This window comes from Urocampus carinirostris, chromosome 2, assembly GCF_059441175.1.
Source record: "Urocampus carinirostris isolate Australia breed hairy pipefish chromosome 2, RoL_Ucar_1.0, whole genome shotgun sequence".
In the NCBI taxonomy this organism is placed as follows: Eukaryota; Metazoa; Chordata; class Actinopteri; order Syngnathiformes; family Syngnathidae; genus Urocampus; species Urocampus carinirostris.
The window spans coordinates 57,004,852-57,028,481 of NC_142350.1; the positions used below are offsets into that span (position 1 = coordinate 57,004,852).

Consider the following 23,630-nt stretch of genomic DNA (forward strand, 5'->3'; position numbering starts at 1 on the left):
TATCTAATTAGTGCCACGAGTGCCAAAGTGAAGTCACCTGGTGGCAATCGTTTGGCGCGCTCTCTGATTGGCTGACGTTCTCCTCTTGAGCGGTCAGCGTTCAGAGGAGGACGTCAGACCGTACTTCTGTATTCCTGTGTGTTTTGCCAGCTTACTAAGTACCAAAGACTACTCTTGCTTGATTCCTGCCTGCCTTCTGATTTTGACCTGTTTCCGTTCCACGTTTTCGGCCTGCTCTCCCGCCCTGGCCATCGACCCGCCCACTAAGCTGTACCGATTCCAGCTACCTGTCACGGAACTGCCATTCCGTCCGAAGCGGCTGATGACCGACAGACGCCGGCGTCCAAATCCAGTTCCGACAACTCTTTCAAATAAAGATTCCTTTGAAACAAACGCAATTGGGTCAGAGATTCCGTCCTGGTTCATGACAATTAGTTAGCACAGAGGTAGCATCCATATAACACTCGCACGGGACGCACTAACATTAAACTTTTATATTAAGCCTGGGGCCTCAAACTATCGCCGGAAATGGCCCTGGGGCTGCAGGTTTGACACCACAGCACTAACCCCATTCAAAATTGAACTCAAGTCTTACCTCCAAAAATTCACTAGAAAGTGGTCTAGCCACATTGAGACCACCAAAATGTCCTAATAAGAACAATTTGTCCCCACAATGATGGTAAGAATGTAAAAGTACGAGTACACACACTCAGACACACTATTGCGCCAATTGTTATGTGTCTTGCAGGTGCAGTTGGATAGTATCTTATGACGTCAACTTTCGCTCTTCAATAGAAAAGAAGCACTAGGATCCTGTTGAGCAGGGGTCTTCAACCTTTTTCAAGCTGAGCGCTACTTTTTGTTACTGATCATGTTATTACTACGTTGTTAATATGTTATAACCAGATTCATTATTGGAAGTAGGGTTAAATGTATGAGTATGAGTATGGATGTTAAGAGGGGACTGTATGAGAGTGTGATTGTGCAGACTGTGTTGTGTGGTGCAGAGACTTGGAGCCTGAACGCAGATTTGAGAAGGAAATTAAATGTTTTTGAGATGAAGTGTTTGAGGAGTATGTTAGGAGTGACAAGATTGGATAGATTGAGAAATGAAATTGTGAGAGACAGAACTGGAGTAGTAGTGGAACTGAGCAAGCGTGTGGATAAGAGAGTACTCGGTTGGTTTGGACACATGGAGAGGATGGATGAGGAGCGAATGTTGAAGAGGTTCTACAGAGCAGGAGTAAATGGAAGGCGACCAAGAGGAAGGCCGCGACTGAGGTGGATGGATGGTGTGAGCACACTGCAGGAAAGAGGTCTGAATCTAGTGGAAGCTAGAGCGCTTGTTGGTGATAGAAATGAGTGGAGAGGTGTTGTAAAAGGATAGTGGGATGTTTGGACACGTTCTAAGGGATGGGCAGGACACCTGTATGATGCGGCAGGGGTAAACCAGTTAAAGCTGTCGGGCCCTGCTGATGTACAGAAGAGTGTGCCGTGTCACCCTGACCCGAGTGACATGGCCGCTTTCTTGTGTCCAGTTTCATCTAGAAGGACACGAGCATGACCGACTTAGGTGCCGAGGTGCTTAACTTGTTTGGGCATTTTGGTTGGCTATGGTCATTTTTTGTGTTTTTTTTGCTACTTTTTCCCTTTTATATTTTCTTTGTTATTGTATGTGTTTGTCTTGCTGCCGGTCACCCCTCTTGAGGGATATGACCAAGGTAGATAGATAGATAGATAGATAGATAGATAGATAGATAGATAGGGTTGAATAAACTAAACCACACAAAAACATCATTTACTAGAAAATCACAATGACCCGGCACTGGTGAGCTATTTTCAGAACAGGGTCACGGGCACCACAGCTGTCCTCAGGGGCCACGCTGGTGCCCACGGCCACCACATTAGAGGCCCCTGCTTGAAAGTCTCTGTTTCTGTGGAGAAAATGTTGTTTTGGTGTTTGTTTATTCGTTTCCACCAAGGACAAATTCTTTCCATCTTCTCAAGCTCCAACAATGGAAACAATGCCAAAGTTTTTGTCTCCTTTCGCTGACATCAGTATTATTTTTCAAATAAATGTTTCCTCTTTTTTCCCCACAGATAACCGCATGATAAAGGTGAATGGCAGCAGGGAACCGTTGGAGTTTAAGTCCCATCAGTGGTTTGGAGCGTCGGTGAGGACGCACAAAGGCAAAGTTGTGGTAAATAGTCTTTTGGAAAACCCATAAAATGTTTATTGTCATTGTCGTAGGAAAAAAAAGAGAAGGAGTTTAGCCGCTCCAGGTTTAGTGGTGCGCGAGACTATATATCACAGCAAACGATGTGCATCGGAGTACATAAAACATGACAGATCTTAAAGGGAGCAGGAGCTGTGCGGTGTAATATTAGTGACGTTCCGATTAGTTTATGATGAAATCACAATCACGAAAAGGTTTTACTACTAAAACGAATGATCATCAAAAGAAAAAAATCATAAAAAATAATCAATTACAGAACATCTGCGGTTTATGTAGTTGTATGTTTAATATCTATGTATTAAGAGTCAATAAGTTCATTCTATTGGCTGCTCAAACTTGTAATCAGAGGATTATAGTCGAGAATTTTCATCTCATTAAGTCAAGTCACGTTTATTTGTATAGCCTTTAATCAAAGAGTCTCAAAGGGCTGCACAAACCAGAGATAATTGCCAACTACAGACTATTATGACACCATCCCCTGATCTAAAACCTACAGGAGAGAAAGGAAAAACTCAAAATCTCAACATGAGGTAAATGAAGAAACCTTGAGAAGGGACCGCACATGAGGTAATCCCCCCCTCCAGGATGACCAGGTTGCAATGGATGTTGCAAAAACAAATATCACACCGATTGTCAGGACCAGAATGGAAACAGGACCCAATTCCGTTACGTTTCTGACAAGTTTTATTGGAGGAATGAGAAAGGGCTGCGCCCACGATACGGTGTTCGCTGGACGCGGGGGGCAAGTCGCTTTTGTACTCAGATGGTGCTCCGAACGCGGAAGTGGATCTCCCGTAGCGAGCGATGGCAGTGTCATGGATGGAAAAAAAACAGGTCGGTAGCCGGGACTGGGAGAGCAAGGCGTGGTCAGGGTCGAAAGCGAGTAGTAAGCCAGAACGGGAGAGAAGACATAGTCGGGGACGAAAACGGGTCGAAGCCGGAGAGAGACGGGAGCAAAAATCGGGACAGGTGGGAGTCAGGGTCGAAAAAGGCTTGCCTAGTGTTCACTGACGTTCGCTGACGGACTGAAAAAAGGGGACAGACAGGACTGGTTTTAAATACTGATAGGGAGCCAATCAGAACCCGCGGCAGTTGGATCCAAATGAGCAGGCACAGCTGAGTCACATCAGTAATCATGACACCGACATTGTCAACGTGAAATATCGGTCATTCATAAGTTATGGAATAGAAGTTTTTAGCATGCGTTGCAGCAAGTTTTTCAGAATAGAGAAGCATTTAGGGCAACGGCCTTTCGTAATCGTGGTTTGAGCTCTTTAATAAGAGCAGGCCCAAGGCACAAGCGAGCTAAGCGATTGCTTAGTGCCCCGCGACCACTAGGGGGCCCCCAAGAGTGGTTAACTTTATAGGTGCCAACATTGTCCCCATTGTCACTTTGTGTGTCCACTCAAAAATACTTCTACAGAAATACAACAACATACTACACAATAACTACAAAACTAAATAACAAATGTAGTACTAAAAACAGCTACCTCATATATTATTTTGCTCTCATTCTGAAATTTAAAAAAGTAGTATAGAATTATTACAAAAATACTCCTACAGTAATACTATATTACGAAATATTACTACAGAATTATTTACTCCCAAAATGCTACAAAAAGACAACTACAGTAATATTACAAAAATACTAAAGAAATATGACAGAAATACTACTATGGAAATACTACAAAAATTCTACAAAAATACGACTAAAATACTGCTTTGGAAATCCGTTTTTTTGTCCAATATAAAAATGACATGTTCTTCAATATCCATTTGGCCCTAATATAAATTAATTATATATATTTTTTTATCATTTTATATTATTATGACATGATAAATATGACACATTGTATGACCAGGTTTTTGTAAAAAACACTTATTTAGTGCCACCGATGGCATCCATTGTTAAGACCAGAACAGAAACAGGACCCACTCGCGTAACGTTTCTCACAAGTTTTTTTGGGAAAAATGGAAAGGATTGCACACACGATCCAGTGATCACTGGTCGCGGGGAGCAGGTCGCTCTGAACGCGGAAGTGGCACTTACGTGGCGAGCGATGCCGGTGTCGTGAGCGGAAAAAACAGGTCAGTAGCCGGGACAGGAGAGCGGAAAACGTGGTTGAGATCAGCAATGAGTCGAAAGCCAGGACGGGAGAGCATACATGGTCAGAATCAAAAACGGATCATAATTCGGGACGGGAGAACATATGTGGTCGGAATCAAAAACGAATCGTAATTTGGGACGGGAGAGGAGATGTGGTCGACATCAAAACAGATCGTGGCGGGAGACAAACAGGAGCAAAAAACGGGACTGGTGAAAAAGGGCTTGCTGTGTAAAAACAGAGATTCGCAGACGGACTGACAAAAGGGGACTGAGAGGACAGAGTTTAAATACTGACAGGGAGCCAATCTGTCAATAAGCTGCAGCTGGCGCCACACGGGCGGGGCCAATTGGGCGCCATGGCAACCGTGATATCCATTTGCCAATCACTTGCAACCACGTATATATTCACAGTTTTTATCTTTATTTTTATTATTATTATCTTGGGGTGAAGATTGTAAAAGGTGGTTCGCCCAGCTCCCCACTAAGTATCAAGGATTTGGTAATTTGTCAATTCATTATTTAAAGCTTTATCTTTCATTTTTGACAATAAGAATAAGAATTGAGGCGGCGCAGTAGGGGAGTGGTTAGCGTATCCGTGGCACAGTTCTGAGGTCATGGGATCGAATCCTTCTATGCAGAGTTTGCATGTTCTCCCCATGCTTGCGTGAGTTTACTTTGGGCACTCCGGTTTCCTCCCACATTCCAAAAAAATGCTTGTCAGGTTAATTGGCCGGTCCAAATCTTCCCTAGGTGTGAATGAGCGAGTGAGTTGTCTGTCTCTGTGTGCCCTGCGACTGGCTGGCAACCAGTCCAGGGTGTCCCATGCCCACTGCCCGAAGATAGCTGGGATGGGCTCAAGCACCCCCACGACCCTACTGGGGATAAGCGATGCAGATAATAGATGCATGGATGAATAAGAATTGTCTTTATTGTCCTCGATAACAAAAATAGTGAACATTATTTGAGACAAGATTAGACATAGTATCCCAGGCATAAACAGGTATTAAAGACTCAAAAGACTAAAATAAGAAAATATTAATGTCAGGATGGGCGAAAAAACATTTACAAGGTAGTGCTTAGAGACTGGCCTTCGTTGTAAGTGCATTGGAATATTAGTTCAATGAAAAAAAATGCCAAATCATTTAGCAGCAAGAAAATCCAAAATAAGTCCAGAAATAAGATATAAATACCCATTTTTTATACATAGGCAAGATAGATATTTTTCACAGTCTTGTACGCTCTTTTAGGATGGTGGTGGCCCTGGGGAAGAAAATTATCGTATTTAATAATTGAAATGAAAAAAGATACATAAAAAAATGTTAAATTGATTACATTCCCTGCAGTCATCTTGTTTTTTTTTGCTTTCGAGGTTGTTTTTTCCAAAAAGTGACCTAGTGATGTATTTTGCAGGCGTGCGCTCCTCTCTACCACTGGCGTACAGTGAAACTGAGCGGGGAGATGGATCCCGTGGGTACCTGCTACGTGGCTGTCCAGAACTTCAGTGCCTACGCGGAATATTCGCCATGTCGGACAAGTGAGTCACTCTTCAATATGGCCTCCGCTTCCTATTCAACTCCCCTTCTATTTTTTATAACTGCGTTTTCTGGTGACTGGGTTAATCCAGTCAATGGTTACAAAATTAATCAAAAACAAAACACCAACGATTGGAAAATTCCAGAATTCCCAGCTGCACACCAGTCCTTGTCCAGAATGTGTCTGGCTAGAACTGCTCAAACTCAAGGACTTCTAACTAAAAACAGCATGTCAAATGCTGTACAACTGAGCGAATAGATATAACATGCATAACTGTCAAGCTCCGCGGTTCCATGCCCTTACAAACTGTCGTATTTTCCCTTACAAAATACAAAATAATCTTACACCATATTTTTCTTCAAACGTGTTTATTTATGTAGTTGAACATGTTATATAGTACATGTGTTTCGTTATATCATATATATTGTTAATTAACATTTTGTTGTGAGATACTGAGTTGCTCGACATGAATGAGGTTTATTATGAAAAAAGTTAAAAAATTAAGCAGTTTGGACGTTCACTGTAGAAGGAAAAAATACATGCAAATATAATTAAGTAGAATAATACATTTTCTTATTCAAATTATTAAATTATTGTCGGCAATATACTGATTAAGGGGATAACCACAAACCTGTCTTTTTCATTTTCTCCTTTTATACTTCCTTTTTCACTACATACTTCGTTTCACTACACAACTACCACATGAAATCCGATGTTGATTGATGCATGATGGGAAATTCCCAGGCGGCAGACGCATGCGCACAGTAGCATCAAACCGCTCGCTTCGTTTGCAACGAAAAAAACCATACCGAGATAGAGGCTACCGCGGCGAACTCGTTTGACTTGATTGATTTGCTGTTTCGTAATAGTCGGTGTATACTGGATGGCACCCATAATTGACAAATTAGCGTTTTTCCGTACAGATTTTCTTGTACGTCATACACGTCTTAAAATGCATAATAAACGTACTTTGTACGGCAAAAACATACAGGTTGACAGGTATGAACATGTCAAGTCAAGTTTGTATAGCTATCAAGAAGTAAATACCTATTCTCTATATGGATTACATATAAATAAATGAAGGAGATAGAAATGACTGAATAAATAAAAAGTTTATAGCAGAAAACTCATATAACCGTGATTATATATGGAACCGCGGTGTACCTGTCCCACCAAAGATCGACATTCAGGCTGGACTGGATGATGAGGTTTTTGTATAGTTGCTGCAAATTAATGAGTCACAACACGTGGTAAGCTTCTCTGCTGGCTTTGATCTCTTTGATCTCGTTGGCAGCTCGTTGTAGACTGCCCAATACATTTCAAAGAGCTTTCTTTTCAGTTTACATAAAATATATTTTAGAATATCAACCATCACAATACATTTTTACATCCATTTTAACACGATACTTTTAACAAGAGATCGTATAGTGGTTTTTTAACGTTTACAATGAATTCAACATATTTTTCTTTAAACTGAATTTCAACCAACATCATCCTTTTTATATAGATGAGAAAATAGAAATAATAACAGTAATGGGCATAAAAACAGGTACAATTTACCTGCAAATGAATGAGTCACAACACGTGGTAAGCTTCTCTGCTGGTTTTGATCTCTATAAGGGGAATTAGCATTTTAGCACAACATGCAACGTCCGGCAAAACTAACATAAAAGGCGACAGAAACAAAACGAAAATAAATCCAAACAGCTTGACAACATCACATTACTGTGGATGTTGAGAGATTTGTTAGCTGTGGTTTTAATGTTTAAAATTATCTTTTTTGCGGAGCACCAAAAGATCGTGTCTTACCGTTGACAGGTCGCTGTTAGACTGCCCACAAACCCCGCCTTCCGGTCACATGTCAAAAGCCAAACCAAACCCTACCCCATGCCAGGAGGTGGCACTGTTGGACTCATCATTGCAGGACGCTTACACAAAAACTACACAACATATTTCAGAAGGAATTTCAATAAAACAAAAGTTATTATTACACCCGTTACATATATACAGTGAAAAATTTCAATATTCTGATGATTCACCTAAAACACGTTCTTAAGGAATGGATTAACCGCAAAAATCGAGGGAATTTTATATTGTTATTTAACTTTCTAACTACAAATGCTTTACCTGGCTTGGTGACTCATCAGTTGCTTTGTACACTAAACTCTACACTCGATGAATAGAGTTGCGACTTCACATCTCACTTTCAAGTCTCCCCCTACCCATAGTATATCTGTGTCTTTTTCCCCTCACCTTAATGGGCTTGTAGGGATTTCCCTGCCTTGCACCTTAACCCTTCCACCCTCACATCCAGCTCGGTCCTGTGCTTGCCCCTCCCTGCAGGGTGATGTGAGACTGATAAGGACGAACAGAGGCTATCAGGTGCCACACCGTAACCTGAAGGTCATCGTCAGCTGCTCCGCTAACAAATCTTTTTTTGCTTTCAAACACACCGAAATGCATTTGGTTGAGTGTGTGCCATTGCAAACAAAGCCCCACTTAACACAGTAAACCGCGATGATCTCCAGGGAGACATAAAGCCTGGTTGTAATTCCTATCGTATGTCTGATTTCTGTGCACCCACCCAACACCCCATAAATCAAGTTGTGTTTATACATTCGTGTTCATTGTTACACATCGTCAAGCTTCACCTCGGGGTGCCTCCAACGTGGGGAACAATCCATCCTTTTTATTTTCAGGCACAGTTAGTACGGTTGGGCGATACCAGGAACTTTGGTATCGTTCTGATCCAAGAAAATACAAGGTAGAATCAATCGATACTGGTCCAATACCAATTTAGCTTGAAAATGTCGTGATCATTAAACAATTTAGTTTATGATTTATAATTACCATAAAGCACAAAAATTTAGGCCAGAAATGTTTTAACGTTTGTCAAATAATTGCAACTCAAACTTTATCAGTAACTTTTACCATGACCGAAATCGTGTGATCCCGTCACCAGAAACATCGGGCGCTGAAAAGTTCTTGCATTGTTCAAGCAGAAATTAAATGTTCTTGCATTTAAAATATTATTTTGTAGGTAAAGTGTCTTTTTCTTTATGGAAAGCATTGTTTAGATATTGGAAGTAGCAAAAATGCAAACAACAACAGCACCAAAGTAAGGGTTCCGCTTGAAATGTATCCTTTCTTAGAGGTTTTCAAAGAAACGAGTTTTAGCAAGAAACTTAGCAATGTTGAACTGTTGTAGAACAATGGTAAAAGCTAGAAAAATACTTTGTTTCTAAAGATAAGCGTTGAAGCTTCATTTGATATGTCTAATGCATATATAGGGAAAGAAGAAAATTCTCCGTTGGCCTGCAAAAATGAGGCAGAATGGCATTGAATGGGTTGACAGGCAACACAATTCAAATCACAACTATCCTTTATTTCTCATTAAATCGTTTCACTTGATCTGCACTCGTGTCAAATGACAGAAAACAAACGTTGATTAAAACAAATGATCCTTGATGTTGAATCGTGTGCTTGTGTGTTTTGCAGATGATCCGGACCCGGAGGGGCAGGGCTTCTGCCAGGCGGGCTTCAGTGTGGATTTCACCAAGGTACTTGTGACGGCAACAAAAGCACAATACGGGCGGAGTTTCCCTGAACGCATCACGACACGTCCTGTATTTGAAGTCACACGGGAAACCTCCCTTTTGAGATTTATAGTGAAAGACGGTAGCCTGTTTGTCCCGTGGGGAGCTTTCCATCCCATTTCGCCTCCTAACACAATAGACAAACTACACACAATCGCATTCTTTCACTGTAAAGTCAGCCGGACCTTTAACCTCCGTCTCCCAATCCGACGTAACCCTGCTATACAGGAAGCTCTCACTCTGCAAACCATGTCAAGATATATGACAGCGGGAATCAAGACGTACACAAATATGCACCATCGTATGCCTTGCAAATAGTCACACGAACTCACAAGTTCCTGTCACATGACTGACCGCACGTAATTGTATTTATTCCAGGAAGGAAGGCTGGTGGTAGGAGGCCCTGGAAGCTTTTACTGGCAAGGTAAATGCAGTAACACACGACAGATACGCTCAACTGATGGAGCGGAACCTATGAAGTCAAATAAGTTCAAATTGAACCAAACAGCCATCCAATAAGTCTGCAAAAGGTGACTGGAAAGTAAACAGACATTTAGTGAGGGTCTGAAATGTAACTGGAATCCCTTTATAGATGGTAAGGCGCCCGCTTTGAGACTGGGAGGTCGGTGGTTCGCGCCCCGGCCGAGTCATTCCTAAGACTTAAAAAGTGGTCGGCGGCGCCCTCTGTTGGCTGCGGCTGCATCGGCTCGCTACAACGGGTCAGGTGCAATCGACATTTCGTTCTGTGTACATTGTTACACAGAATGACAATACAAGGAAATTATTATTATTATTATTATTATTTATTATCCATGCCCTTTATATTCTCCTACTTATCCTTATTAGTGTCACCGGTGAGCTGGTATTCATAAAAAAATAAAAATAAAAAAAAAACCTTCAAACACAAATTTACAATAAACCTACACTTCACTTTCAGAAGAGGTACAACTCTAGCACAGGGGCAGGCTAGACCTCTGTAGAGTTCATTTTCATTTAATCCCCTAATGTGTCATTTTTGACCACTAGATGGCACTGTTTTGTCTGGTGCGAGCGAGGGCCACAGAGCGTGGCAGGATGCCAGACAAACATGGCGGCGCCCTAAGTCACACACACACACATTTGTCGACCTATGATTTTTTTTCATGAGACATACCATTAGTATGATAGTTTGTGTATTTTTTTCTAGTTTTCATATAAATGTTTATTTCTTTGTTTGTTTTTTATTGAATAAAAGTTGTTTGTTCCACTAGGAGTTAATAATATTACACACTTCAACAAAGATCTATCTACCCTGGTCATACCCATCGAGAGGGGTGATTGACAGCAAGACAAATACATACAATAAAAATTAAAAGGGAAAAAGTAGCAAAAAACACACAAAAAATTTGTGGACCATGGCCAACCCAAATACCCAAACAAGTTAAGCACCTCGGCACCCAAGGTGGTCATGCTTTCGTCCCTCCAGATGAAACGGGACACAAGTAAGCGGCCATGTCACTCGGGTCAGGGTGACACAACACACTTTTCCGTTCAACAGCAGGGCCCAACAGTTTTCACTGGTTTACCCCCACCGCATCATACAGGTGCTCTGCCCATCCCTTAGAACAAAGATACAACCAGGATTTTTTTTGCAAATCGCATTTTCACTAGACAAAGATTTCACACATCAAGACTAAAAAACCCATTCATGAAGACTCAATGGGACAAATTGGCATGTATGTGTGCCGACTATCGAAAGTAAAATGGAATGTAGTTCACTAAACAAATGTGAGGCTAAAAATTTAACTAGGAATAATTGTATGTCCTCTTATCCAGTGCTCTTTAACCAGTGTGCCAGGGCACACTAGTGTACTAGTGTACTGCGAGATCAAATTTCATCTTTGACATTCAATATTGTTGCTTTCTTCCGGTGATCATATGAGTAACTATACCATTCATCCTTATCTGTAGATGGCAGTAAATTAATATATTTTATATTATATAGTAAGTATCTGCTGATGAGGTAGAACAGGGAAATGTAACAAAACATTTTTGATGAAGTTTTTTAATGTTGAAATGCAAAAATAATAAATAAAAAAATCAAAGAAAGTAAAAAAAATACTTATAGGTTTGCTGATTTTAGATATTTTCTACTGAAACCCCCAAAAAGTAAAAGGTTAGGATATAGTTCAACATTTGCTTTTCTGCTGACAGATACTTTTATTATTTTTTTTCTAGAAAAACATAGAGGTAGAAACAACAACAACAAAACAGGTTAAAACAACGTAAAATAAGAATGAAAAATTATTTAGAAATATTTTCGACAGACTATTTTTGTAAATAGAATAGAATAGATTAGAAAAAGAATGCTTTGTCTCAAAAAAGGTTGGGAAATACTGCTATCGACTAAAAGTGGCATAGCCATTTTTAAATCTGGAGCAAATTAGCACAGTGAGCAATATTAGTTGAATTGCTGTGAAAAATTCACCAAGCACTTAAATCCATGATTTGCAAAGGGCACGTGAGTAAGAGAAGGTCTAGTACACGAACACATGACCACTTGTGAGATAAGCATCACAAACATGATTGAAACTCCGACTTTTCTGTTTTTCCCCTTCGCCCTCCACCCCTTCGCTTTATTTTTCTTCACTTCTGCAACTCTGTGACAGGAAGTAGGTATTTGGGCTCCATAATGAACTGATCGAAGGTTGGGGGAGGAATGGAGCGAGGAACCGCGGCCCTTCTGCTTCATGATAAACTGGCAGGGGGAGAAAAAGACCCTGGGAAGGAAAGGTGTGATAACGAGTCATTAAGTAGATGACAGTAATGTGAGGTTTGTGAGGTGAAGGGAGGTAGGCCATTGAAACGGTACTCATGCATTTCCTGCACGAAGGATTGCATTCAGTCCAGTCCGAACGTAATTTGATCTCCATCCAAATGGGCTGTGAGTAAATGTAAATGGTCTGCAGGTCAATGAAGACCTCCCAAAGCTTTACAATGTGCTTCACACTCACCCATTCACACACACTCACACACCGATAGCAGCCACAGCCATGCAAGGCAACTACCGTAAATTCCGGACTATAGAGTGAACCTGATTATAAGCCGCACCCACCACATTTTAAGAGGATAACCGCTTCTGTACTTACACAAGCCGCACCTGTATATAAGCCACATGTGCCCACATTAACATGCATTTTTTAAAATACTTCCATCAAGAATTTTATATTTATTTTACATAATATGAGGCTCACCTAGTGTGAGCTGACATGATTGTCCGTCATCAACAAAAACCTTATGAAAAGTAGAGCAAAAAAAAAAAAAAAAAAAAATATATATATATATATATATATATATATATATATATATATGGCAGCACGGCGGCGCAGTGGTTAGCGCGTGTGCGGCACAGTTCTAAGGTCTTGGGAACCTCCTGTGTGGGTTCAAATCCAGCTACCGGACTTCTGTGCGGAGTTTGTATGTTCTCCCCGTGCTTGCGTGGGTTTCCTCCAGGCACTCCGGTTTTCTCCCACATTCCAAAGACATGCAATTCAGGTGGATTGGCCGGTCCAAATTGTCCCTGTGTGCCCTGCGATTGGCTGGCCCAGTCTTATAGCGGGCGCCCTACCCCCAAGACCACCGAGCTTGTTTGAGGTTTGGTTTGAGTTGAGAGCAAAAATGAGAATAGAAAATTGTGTGGTTAGATTACTTTGAGTCTCCATACTTTGTATTCTTCCTTGTATTTTGTAGCACTAATTTTCGGTTTTACTCTACCAAACAGCGACACTTAGTGGTCAGATATTGCCGTGTGTCTTTAAATGATCACCATTGGACATCTGTAAAGTGTAGTCACTGCATTTGTTTACCACACCTTCATAAAACCTGAGAGTTTTTATGGTATAGACTGGGTAATCCCACTATTTTGGCTAATATACCAATGAGGGGCAATAAAACAAAAAAATACAATATCTGTTTAGTGCCAGAATATAAAATGTAGACAATCAAGACACCTTGATATCACTTGCACGTTATGGGTTTGTTGTTTGTTAGCGTCTTGCCATCGTTACTTAGCGTATAAAAGCCACACAAGACTCCACTAATGGACTGCCCTCCTCCCAGCAAGCTTGACTGCCTCCAGTTAAAATACTTCCTCCTAATGTTTATAAAAGCACTTTAGCTGGATTTTATAGACTATTATATGAAACAATCATCATCAGCACTGGAGCCGTATATACTCCTTGGACAATTGATTTGGCAGACTTACAAGACCTGCTTTGAAAACTCTTTTTCAGTTTTGATTTGTTTTATTATTTTAGCAATTGGCTGCAAAGTGGGAATAATTCAGTTTATCGTACAAACATAACTTTTCAGTTGCACGATTAAGTGCTATCCAATGCCAGAGCACCCATTTTTAGAGATGGCGCCTCATGTTGTGTCCAGTATGGTCAAGTCATGTTTAGTTGTATAGCCCTTAATCACAAGGAGTCACAAAGGGCTGCACAGACCACAGATTGTTGCAAACCACAAACTATTATTTACACTATCCCCTGATCTAAAACCTACATGAGGGCAAGGAAAAACTAAAAAAATTAGTTAAATAAAGTTAAATGAAGAAACCTTGAGAAGGGACCGCACAATTGGATGTTGCAATAACAAATAATACACAGATATTGTCAACGTGAATAATAGGTTATTCGTAAGATATAGAATAGAAGTGTGTTTTAAGACTAGATCTAAACATTTCCACTGAGGTTTCAGATCAAATCTCAGGGGGAAGAGCATTCCACAGCACCGGGGCCGGAATGGAGAACGCTCTCGAACCTGCGGATCTCTTCTTGGCTCTTGGGATCACTCGTAGACCAGCATTTTCAGAGCGAAGGCTCCGGACGTAACATAAAGGGAAATTAAGTCTGAAAGATATGAGGGAGCAAGTAAGCTAACAGGGAGCAAATGCAGGTTAGCTAAAATCTGTTCATGTAATCAAACTTTCTTGTCTTAGTTCAAAGCCTCGCTGCAGCATTTTGTACCAACTGCAAGTTCTTGATTTTGGACTCTGGGAGACCGGAGAGGAGTTCATTACATTAATTGAGACTGGAGGCAACAAACGCATAAATTATAATCCATGCATCAGACTGAACCAGGGCAAATTTTAGCAATGATGCGAATTTGGGGAAAAAAAGCTTTTCTTGTCATATTCTTATCATGTATTTGGGAGGACAGATTGGGGCCAAATGTGACACCTGAATTTTCGACTGAGTCACTATCAATATTCATTGCAGTTTTTGAGAACAAGTCACGGCATTTAGATGGACCAATAATTAACATTTTGGTCTTTTCAGAGTTGAGGCACAAGTAGTGCCATCCATCTTGCTCCCTTATAAAATCCTTTGCCATTAATCAGGTGTAATGGTGAGTTTAATGTGTTGATATGTTATAACTAGAGATAAAGTCAGGCCAAGTAGGCGATGTTGGGCTGCCCGGAGGGTTAAGAGTGCACCGTTTCCTCTGCCTGAGTCCAAACACGCGCACATTTATGAGGATTTATGGAAGGTTGAGAAGAGCTGTAGCTAAAACCTTTTTGTTTGTTTAACCTGCAGAGCAAAAGTGTTGTTTGTGTCCCAGCGTGCGCGTGTAAATCATAAAGTTTCGCTGTGACAGAAGTCAGATGTTTTTTAGAGTTTTGACGAACATTGGAATATTGTTTTGGGGCTCTACTGATGATGCGTTTTACCTTCCTGGTGAGCCGCTAGTTCTAAACTAGTGAAGCTAAGCACCCTATGTGTTTATTCTATCAAGAGCAAGGGGGTCAAAGTCAAACAGATGAAAGGGCCAAATAAAAGAATGGCCGACAAGCCAAGGGCCGGGATGATCACATGTTTAACATTTTTAAAATGGTAGTTATAGTCTGGATGTCTGACTTAGTTTTGCTCGGGGGCCGTAATCAGACTTTCTGTTCTCGGGTGGGCTGGATCAATAAGTCAAGTCAAGTCATTTTTATTTGTACAGCGCAGATAAGACACGCTGTCCCTTTAAATAATATTTTAATATGATTTTGTATATATATTTTTCTTTTATGAAATGAAATGATCTGCATTTATATAGTGATTTTCAAGTCAATGAAGACTTCGCAAAGCGCTTTACAATGTGCTTCACCTTTACCCATTCACACACACTCACACACCAATAGCGGCCGTGCAGCCATGCAAGGCGCCAACCTGCTTATTGGGGGCATTAGGGATTCAGTGTCTTACCCAAGGACACTTCGACATGTGAGCACGAACCTGCGATCTCTTGATCCCAAGATGAGCGCTCTACCTCCTGAGCTAATGCCGCCCTTCTATGTGTTATTAAATTATGTTTTTAATTTATTGTGTTTTTATTTGTTTTATTTGTATTTATTTTTCGACACATCATTTAATTTTATCCAATTCAATAGGTATATTTCAATCAATTTACCTATTAGCTACCAACCTTCCTGTGCGGAGTTTGCATGTTCTCCCCGTGCTTGCGTGGGTTTCCTCTGGGCACTCCGGTTTCCTCCCACATTCCAAAAACATGCATGTCAGGCTGACTGGCCAGTCCAAAGTGTAAATGAGCGAGTGAGTTGTCTGTCTCTGTGTGCCCTTAGACTGGCTGGCAACCAGTTCAGGGTGTCTCCCGTCCACTGCCCGAAGATAGCTGGGATGGGCCCCAGCACCCCCGCGACCCTACTGAGGATAAGCGGTGCAGATAATGGATGGTTAGATAGATTTAACATGCAGTGAAAATAAATACATGATTCCTGGTGTACGATGTAAAAATGAATGAAAAAAAAAATCCCAAGGTCCAAATAAAACCATCTCGGGGGCCGGAAATGGACCGCGGGCCTTGATTTCGACATTGGTGATCAACAGCGGTACAGTGGTTTGAACCATGGACTGGTTTAATGTCTGACAATATGTTCACTGCCCCGCCAAATCATAGCATTAGTAATAATAATATTATTAATAATACTACTAATAATGATAATCACAGTAATAAAAATAATAATAAGAGGTAGAAGAAGAAGGAGAATAAAAAAAATAATACCAATTAAAATAAAGCCCAAATCCAGTTTGTAGATACTAGACCATCAAAGATCTACAGTAGATGCCGTAAAAAAGGCATTACATTTTATCTAATCATCACAATATTTTTACTCACAGTACCACAGTGTGATCTATTTACCATAATGCTCCATTACTACATTGTTCAACATGGCACTGTGAGTAAAAATGATGCGATAATGAGATCAAATCAAATGACTTTTCCTTTGTCATGTACAATTCTAGGGGCCAAATGGTTTGGATTCAACGTCGCATCGCCATTGCATTGAATTCTGATCAGAACGGTGATATGCGACCATAAAACCTCAGTAGAGTATAAGGCCCAGCTCAAATTTTTTTGGGTGGGGGGTGAAGAAAAAATGTGGGTAAAGATGTATAAATACGGGATAAGGAGAAAATAAAGTAAGTTTCCTTTCTATCTGTGCGGCCCGGTACGAAAATACCCAGGGCCCGGTACCGGTCCGCGACCCGATGGTTGCCGACCACTGATTTACAGTATCTATACGTGTGTATCTTTGTGTGTAACGGCAGGTCAAGTGATGACAGCAGGCGTGGCTGAGATACTAAACGGTTACTCCTTGAAAGCTGTCCTGAGACGAGTTCCAGGAGAGAAACACACCAGCGCTGCAGAAGACACGCACGATGACAGTTACCTCGGTACTGCACACACTCACGGCCGACTACCTTGACAAGTGATTTGCAAATACTACGTTATATTTCATTGTGTTTATTTAATCAGTCAGGCCAGCGTTAACTCAAGCCTATTCTCCTTTGACTTTCAGGAAAAAAGTCGAGATAAGCTCCTAAGACAGAATCCGACCTGAATTTCGGCCCAATTGATACAAAATAGTTTATATTTCTTTTTTTAATGTTTATTTTATATTACTTACACATTTATGGTCTTCAATGTTGTTTGGATACACGTTTTTTTTTTTAATTTTGGGTATTTTTTTATGGGTGGAACGGATTACAATACTTACCATTGTTTCCTATGGGAAAAAAAAAATCGGTCCTCAACCAACAACCAGGAACGCATTATGGTTGAGGACAGAGGTACCACTGTGCTTACAAAAGTAGCTGATACCAGAATGGGATATCTTCGAATGGCCATTTAAAGGGGCGGTGTGTATTATTTAGCACCTCTTGGTGGTAAAGAAAAAACTATTAGTCATTTAAAAAACAATATTGATTTAAATAATAAAAAAAAAATACATGAACTATCATCAAACATGCATTTTTCAAATACTCAATGGTCTAAAAATGTGCATTCATTTTACATAACATGAGCCTCACCTTCTTGTTGCTACAGGAACCCCCCAAAAAATCAAAAATCCTTGCAAAAGGCTGTTAAAAACAAATTAAGGGCGGTCGGGTGGGGGGATGTTGGGTGTTAGGCGAAACAGAAAATAATTGAGAAGCACTGCAGTACACAATAGCGCAGGATCTAGTAGTTAAATAATACACACTGTCTCTTTAACAATCAGTGACCTGCAATTAATAAAATGGTTACTGTGATATTATCATGGAATGAATGCAATATTAAGGAAACTATTATGTTGGGATGTAAAAGTGTTTCTTCGGAAAATCGTTTTTTCGCCAAGAGTAGATCTTATGTACTAATGGTATTTGTATCGATGGCTTTGGAAATGGTATCCGTCAGAAAAAATGTGGATATGCATCTTTGTATTTTAAAACAGTTTACAGTTTTTAAAACATATTTTTCAGGGGCAATTACTGGTATGATTTACAGTGTATGTCGAAAATGATCAGCAGGTTCCACTTAATTTGAACTATTCTGCATTATACAGTATTGTACTTTAAAAATACAAATATATTAAAGTGCTATTTTTCCTTATTAAAAAACATAAATAACATTTTTGGCAACTTGGGAGAAAGGATCCAACATATGAATGGCAGTTTAATTGAATTAAATGGGTATTTTTAAGTATTATTTAGAGTTTTTTCAGTTTCAAGTATGAACTCAACTTGCCTCAAAAAGTGCCACAAAATGTTTTCTCGACATCTTGGTTTGATCGCTCGCTCTGAGGTTTTTGTGTGCGTTTAAAATATGTGCCTTGGCCCGATGTAGGTTAGAAAACAAGGTTGTCAACCAGAAAATGCTGATGGGACAAAGTATCTTTTACTGTAGGACCAATTTCTGGTAATAGCTTAGAGTTATGCACACTTGGCTGACGTGTCATCCGTGGGATAGTTAAACTGGGGATTACCAAAATTCTATCATTTCTCATATATGATGTTCATATATACAGTAAGCCTTAACTTGGAAACTTCTGGGTTTCGAAACTCCAGTTGATGGCTCAGCTATTCTTTGGGCTTGTTCCTGTTTCTTGTGCCAGAAAAACACTAATCTCTTATATGACGTTTCTCAAGAGCCTATGAATGTCTTTTTTCCTTACTCTTTGTAACCAGTTTCCAAAATATTCACCCTGATCGACTACAATGTCCGCACCCTTTTTTTACAAATACTCAGCTTTGATATTTTCTGAAGCTTTGTCATAGGCTCCTCTCACAGGTCAGCAACTCTACCAGGATTATTATATTCCCAACTAGGGACTGTTGACGATCAGTCGGGTTTTCGTATGATGAGGTACATTCAGATTTATAAATAAATGAACCATGAACAAAGTATCCATCATTTTATTGCCAGAGCAAAAAAAGCAGTCTGCAAACTGTCCCATAGAAATGTTCTAATGTCTTACTTCAACTTATAAATAATAATATGAAGTCAATGCAACAAAAAAAAGTATTGGATTTGGTGTTAGCTTTCTAATACTACCACTACTTCTCTTGTTTTAGGGCTGATGTGTGCGCCAAATCAGAATCTTATCGCCCTCTGCAATGAGGCAAAAGAATTGTGTGCCTCACTCTGCATCTGCAGACACTCAGCACAGTTTTTCTTTCAATACTAAATGTATTCATAATATTCATAATATGATGTGAAAATTCAGCGATTTTGAAAAAGAAAAATCAAAAAATGAGGGATCATTTTAACACTGAGTAAATGTAACCATTTAAAATATTTTTCATTGGATAATTACATTCTGACAGGTGAGGCACACCCTCACCTGCCTCCCCTGGCTGTACTTAAGAAAATGTACGTTTTTAGAGTCAAGAATCAGAAGCCCTGATTGGAGGTTTAGAACTGCCGATATGTGTTTGTTTAACATTTGATTGTTGATGCCGGCATCTTTTCAAACCTAAAAAATTCCCAACATTAATATCATTTACCAAATAAATAGTGGAATGCATGTACACCAACCAATGGAAACAGTGAAACTATTTTATTTCTCATTTTGTGCAATCTTAGGGGCCGGTCACACAGACATTTGCGGCTGAATCACGGCTAAAATTTTGCGTTTTTTTTTTTGCCCGTGGTTGCCCGCGATGGAAAATGCGCAAAATTTGACAACCCGCCGTTCGTCTGTGGTATGGCCGGAAAAAAGACGCCGGCGACAGTTCCGCTTCCTCATCGCGTCATTTCTGCGTCATTTTCTCGTGTGGACCACGGGTATAAAAGCTCCCGAGCCAGTGTTGTGCCCAAATCCGACTCCTACGCAACACACCCACGACCCCACACCCTCGCGTGAACGCGCATTCTGCTGCGATCGCTTTTGACCTTTTCATCCGCGTTAACAAACGCATTTTGTAGAATACGATCGCACTTTATTGTTTAAATAAACGCGTTATATAGACTAGGATCTCCCAATTATTATAATTAGCTCGCTTTATTGTTTTAATAAGCGTTTAATATAGAATACGATCGCTTCTGATGAAAGCGCAGCAGAATGCGCGTTCACGCGAGGGGGGAAGGATTTACCGTTCGATTACGTTCACAACAAAAATAAAGACGGAATGTATTATGTTGTATTACATTCCCAACGATTGCAAGACAAAGTGAATTTGGTTATATGTTCGCCATTACATTTCCTATAAGTGAGATAAAACGAGGTATAAATAGTTGGAGAAGCGAGGAAATGCAAATCTCGGCAGGAATGTATTTATCGGGCTGTAGAATTCAGAAACGCTCTAGACACAGTCCCGTGAATATCAAGATTTCAAGCTATGGCATCATATTTATTTTATTATCTTGATAAGAGATGTCAAGAAATAAATATGGGTTAAGACGAGATCACTACGCTGACGGGGAGGGGTTTATTGGGGGTAATCGTTTTATCTATTTTTCTAATTATTCATTGTCGATCAGTTCATAACACGTTACAAAGCTTAGGAGCCGGGACTCTTACTCTCGGCCAAAAGGGGTTTTTAAGGGTTATTGTTCTATCTTCGTTATTCATTATCCATTATCCGTTATCGGTCAGTTCATAATACGCTACAAAGCTTAGGTGCCGGGACACTTACTCTCAGCCAAAAGGCCAAGCTAAGGTCCTAGCCCTAAAGCCTTGCTGCGATCATTGCGAATGCACCGTTCCCGGAGGTACTGCAATACCGGGCCGATGCGTGGAGTGGACAGAGCAAGCTCTTATTCCATCTCGGCCGTAAACTTCTGGCCGTGAAGCAGGCCAAGCTAAGGACCTAGCATCAAAGCCTTGCTACGACCATTGTTAATGCACCGAAAGATTTATTCGAAATGAAGAGAAACTACGCTGACGGTGATCCATGTTCACCCCCTTGACGTCACGAGCACAATGGTGTGCTCGGCAAATCGCGCTGTACATACGCGGAGAAAGGCGTTTGATTGTCACACGCGTAACACGCTAATTTCACGTAATAACACCGCGATACAGGCGCAGAACATGCTATTACCATGCTCCGCCCACGATTACCCGCTGAAATTTCCCGTCCTACCCATGTGTAACTACGCCCTGGCCACGGCCAGAGCACGTCGTTCCGCGTCATTTCCGCGTCATTACCTCGTGTTGACCACGTGTGCGGCACGCGGTTTAACACGTGCTCAAACTTTTGAGCAGCTCAAAAGTTTTGAACGCGGCCAACCACGTGAAAATTTCCGACCGCGAGTAAAGCACTGCTCTATCTCGTCTATATGGCGGTCTCAAAACGTCCAACAGCGCCCAAAGACATCTGCTTCACGGCCAGAAATTTGCGGCCGCGGTCCAGCCTCGATAAACTCGTGAAAGGCTGTGTCCACGCGCTCTCAAGAATTGAACAGCGCCAATTTTTTTTCGCGCTGCCACCTGCGCGCGAATTTCCGACCTCGTGTTATGCACTGCCGTAACTCGTCTGAATGGCGATCTCAATGCGTCCTATAGCGTCCGCCTCAAAGTCAGAAATTTCTGGCCGTGATTCAGCCGCAAATGTCTGTGTGACCGGCCCCTTAAGAGCTTGCACCTGAACACTTAGCCAAAACATTCCATATCCATTTTGCCTGTAGGCTTCAAACCACTTGAAGATGCAAGAATTTCTCGAAAATTTGGGTTGGTCTCCGATTTGTTCGAACTGAGAGGCGTTCGAAAACCGAGGTTCCATTGTATTCTCATACTCATAGACAGAGACCCCTCACTACTTCGGTCTTCAGTTATCGCTGGAAAAAATATTTTTAAAAAAACAACCAACCCTGTGTTTTAGTGAATAGGTTCTAAAATTGCATTAACATGTCACAAATCCTTCCCTAGGTTACTCCGTAGCAGTGGGAGAGTTTACCGGCGATTCTGAGCAAGGTGAGAAAAACACACATGCAACACTAACAATGACTTATCCCCTTTGCACTTTTGCTACTAACATGACTGTCGCGTGTGATGGGTGGACCCATGGGGAGCCAGTGCACAGCTGGGTAACGCTACACAGCTCTGAACTCTCATGCAATAATGAGAACAGTCTCCGAATGTCTGGGTCACGACCCCGAGGGGACACGTCTTTGGGAATTACTGATAACGGGATTTCCTGCGCTCCACTTTGACTGATTAGAATGATTAGTGGCAGACTCCACAGACCTTTGTAGGTTTAGGGTTTCTTCTGGTCTTGAATAATAGAGCTAATGAGGTCGTGCTAGGCAGATTTAGTTGGTTTATTGAAAAATGATTTGAAAGATGCTTTTTCTCAAGTTGCATTGCTACCAGAGACAAATTCATGGAAAATTAAACTCATAGAACAAATGGGTTCTGTCTATTGTGTAAAGCAAGGATGTCCAGACCTTTAGGGTTGAGGGCTTCGTGCAAGAAAATAACTGGAAGGAGGGCAGATCAAGTCATATTTATTTGTATAGCCCTTAATCAGAAAGAGTCTCAAAGGGCTTTTGGATTTTTTAATTCTGTAGAGCAAAATATGATGTCAGGACCAGAACGGAAACAAGACTCAATTGCGTTACGTTTCTCACAAGTTTTATTGAAGGAAAGAGAAAGGGCTGCGCCCACGATCCGGTGTTCGTGAAGCAAGTTGCTCACGCACTCGGATTGTGATCCGAACACAGAAGTGGATATTCCGTAGCAAGCGATGGCGGTGTCAGGGACGTAAAAACAGGTCGGTAGCCGGGACTGGGAGAGCAAGGTGTGGTCGGGGTCGGAAACGAGTCGTAAGCCAGAACGGGAGAGCAGACGTAGTCGGGGACAAAAGAGGTCGTAAGCCGGGACGGGAGAGCAGACGTGGTCAGGATCAAAACGGGTCGAAGTCGGAGACAGACGGGAGCAAAAAACGGGACAGGTATGAGTCAGGTTCGAAAAAGGCTAGCCTTGTATACACAGGGTTCGCAGACGGACTGACAACAGGGGACAGACAGGACTGGGTTCAAATAGTGACAGGGAGCCAATCAGAACCCATGGCGTTTGGCGCCATATGAGCATCTATGAGATCTATGATAGAAAGGAGCTAAAGCTTTTTTTTTAAAACGTCTGCAAAGATACCCAGGTGCTGTTTTTTTTAATTTTGTGTTTGTCATATGGCGTATACAGCGCAGCCGTGACTATTATTTCTAAGTAGAGTAATATCAGGATGGGAGTCCTCAATGTTCTCTGGTTGATTGCTGGTAGTCAGCAAATACAGCTATGCTCGGTGCTTTGAGAGTGGCGCCTGGGTTTGGCAACATCTTGTGGACACATTTGAAACTGCAAGTCAATGTTTGATGCAGTACAGCTTCTTTTTTTCTTGTGATTCTCTCAGC

At 41.1% G+C, this 23,630-nt stretch overlaps 1 protein-coding gene across 1 annotated transcript in view; it reads left to right on the forward strand.

The window, feature by feature from the left end:
- itga8 (integrin, alpha 8) overlaps positions 1-23,630 on the forward strand; it is a 129,855-nt gene that overhangs the window by 18,124 nt on the left and 88,101 nt on the right. Inside the window, exons 3-8 of the mRNA XM_088327236.1 lie at positions 2,101-2,201; positions 5,755-5,878; positions 9,376-9,437; positions 9,852-9,897; positions 17,069-17,194; positions 22,150-22,194. Of these exons, the coding sequence (XP_088183362.1) occupies positions 2,101-2,201; positions 5,755-5,878; positions 9,376-9,437; positions 9,852-9,897; positions 17,069-17,194; positions 22,150-22,194 (504 nt within the window). The remainder of the gene's footprint in view (positions 1-2,100; positions 2,202-5,754; positions 5,879-9,375; positions 9,438-9,851; positions 9,898-17,068; positions 17,195-22,149; positions 22,195-23,630) is intronic.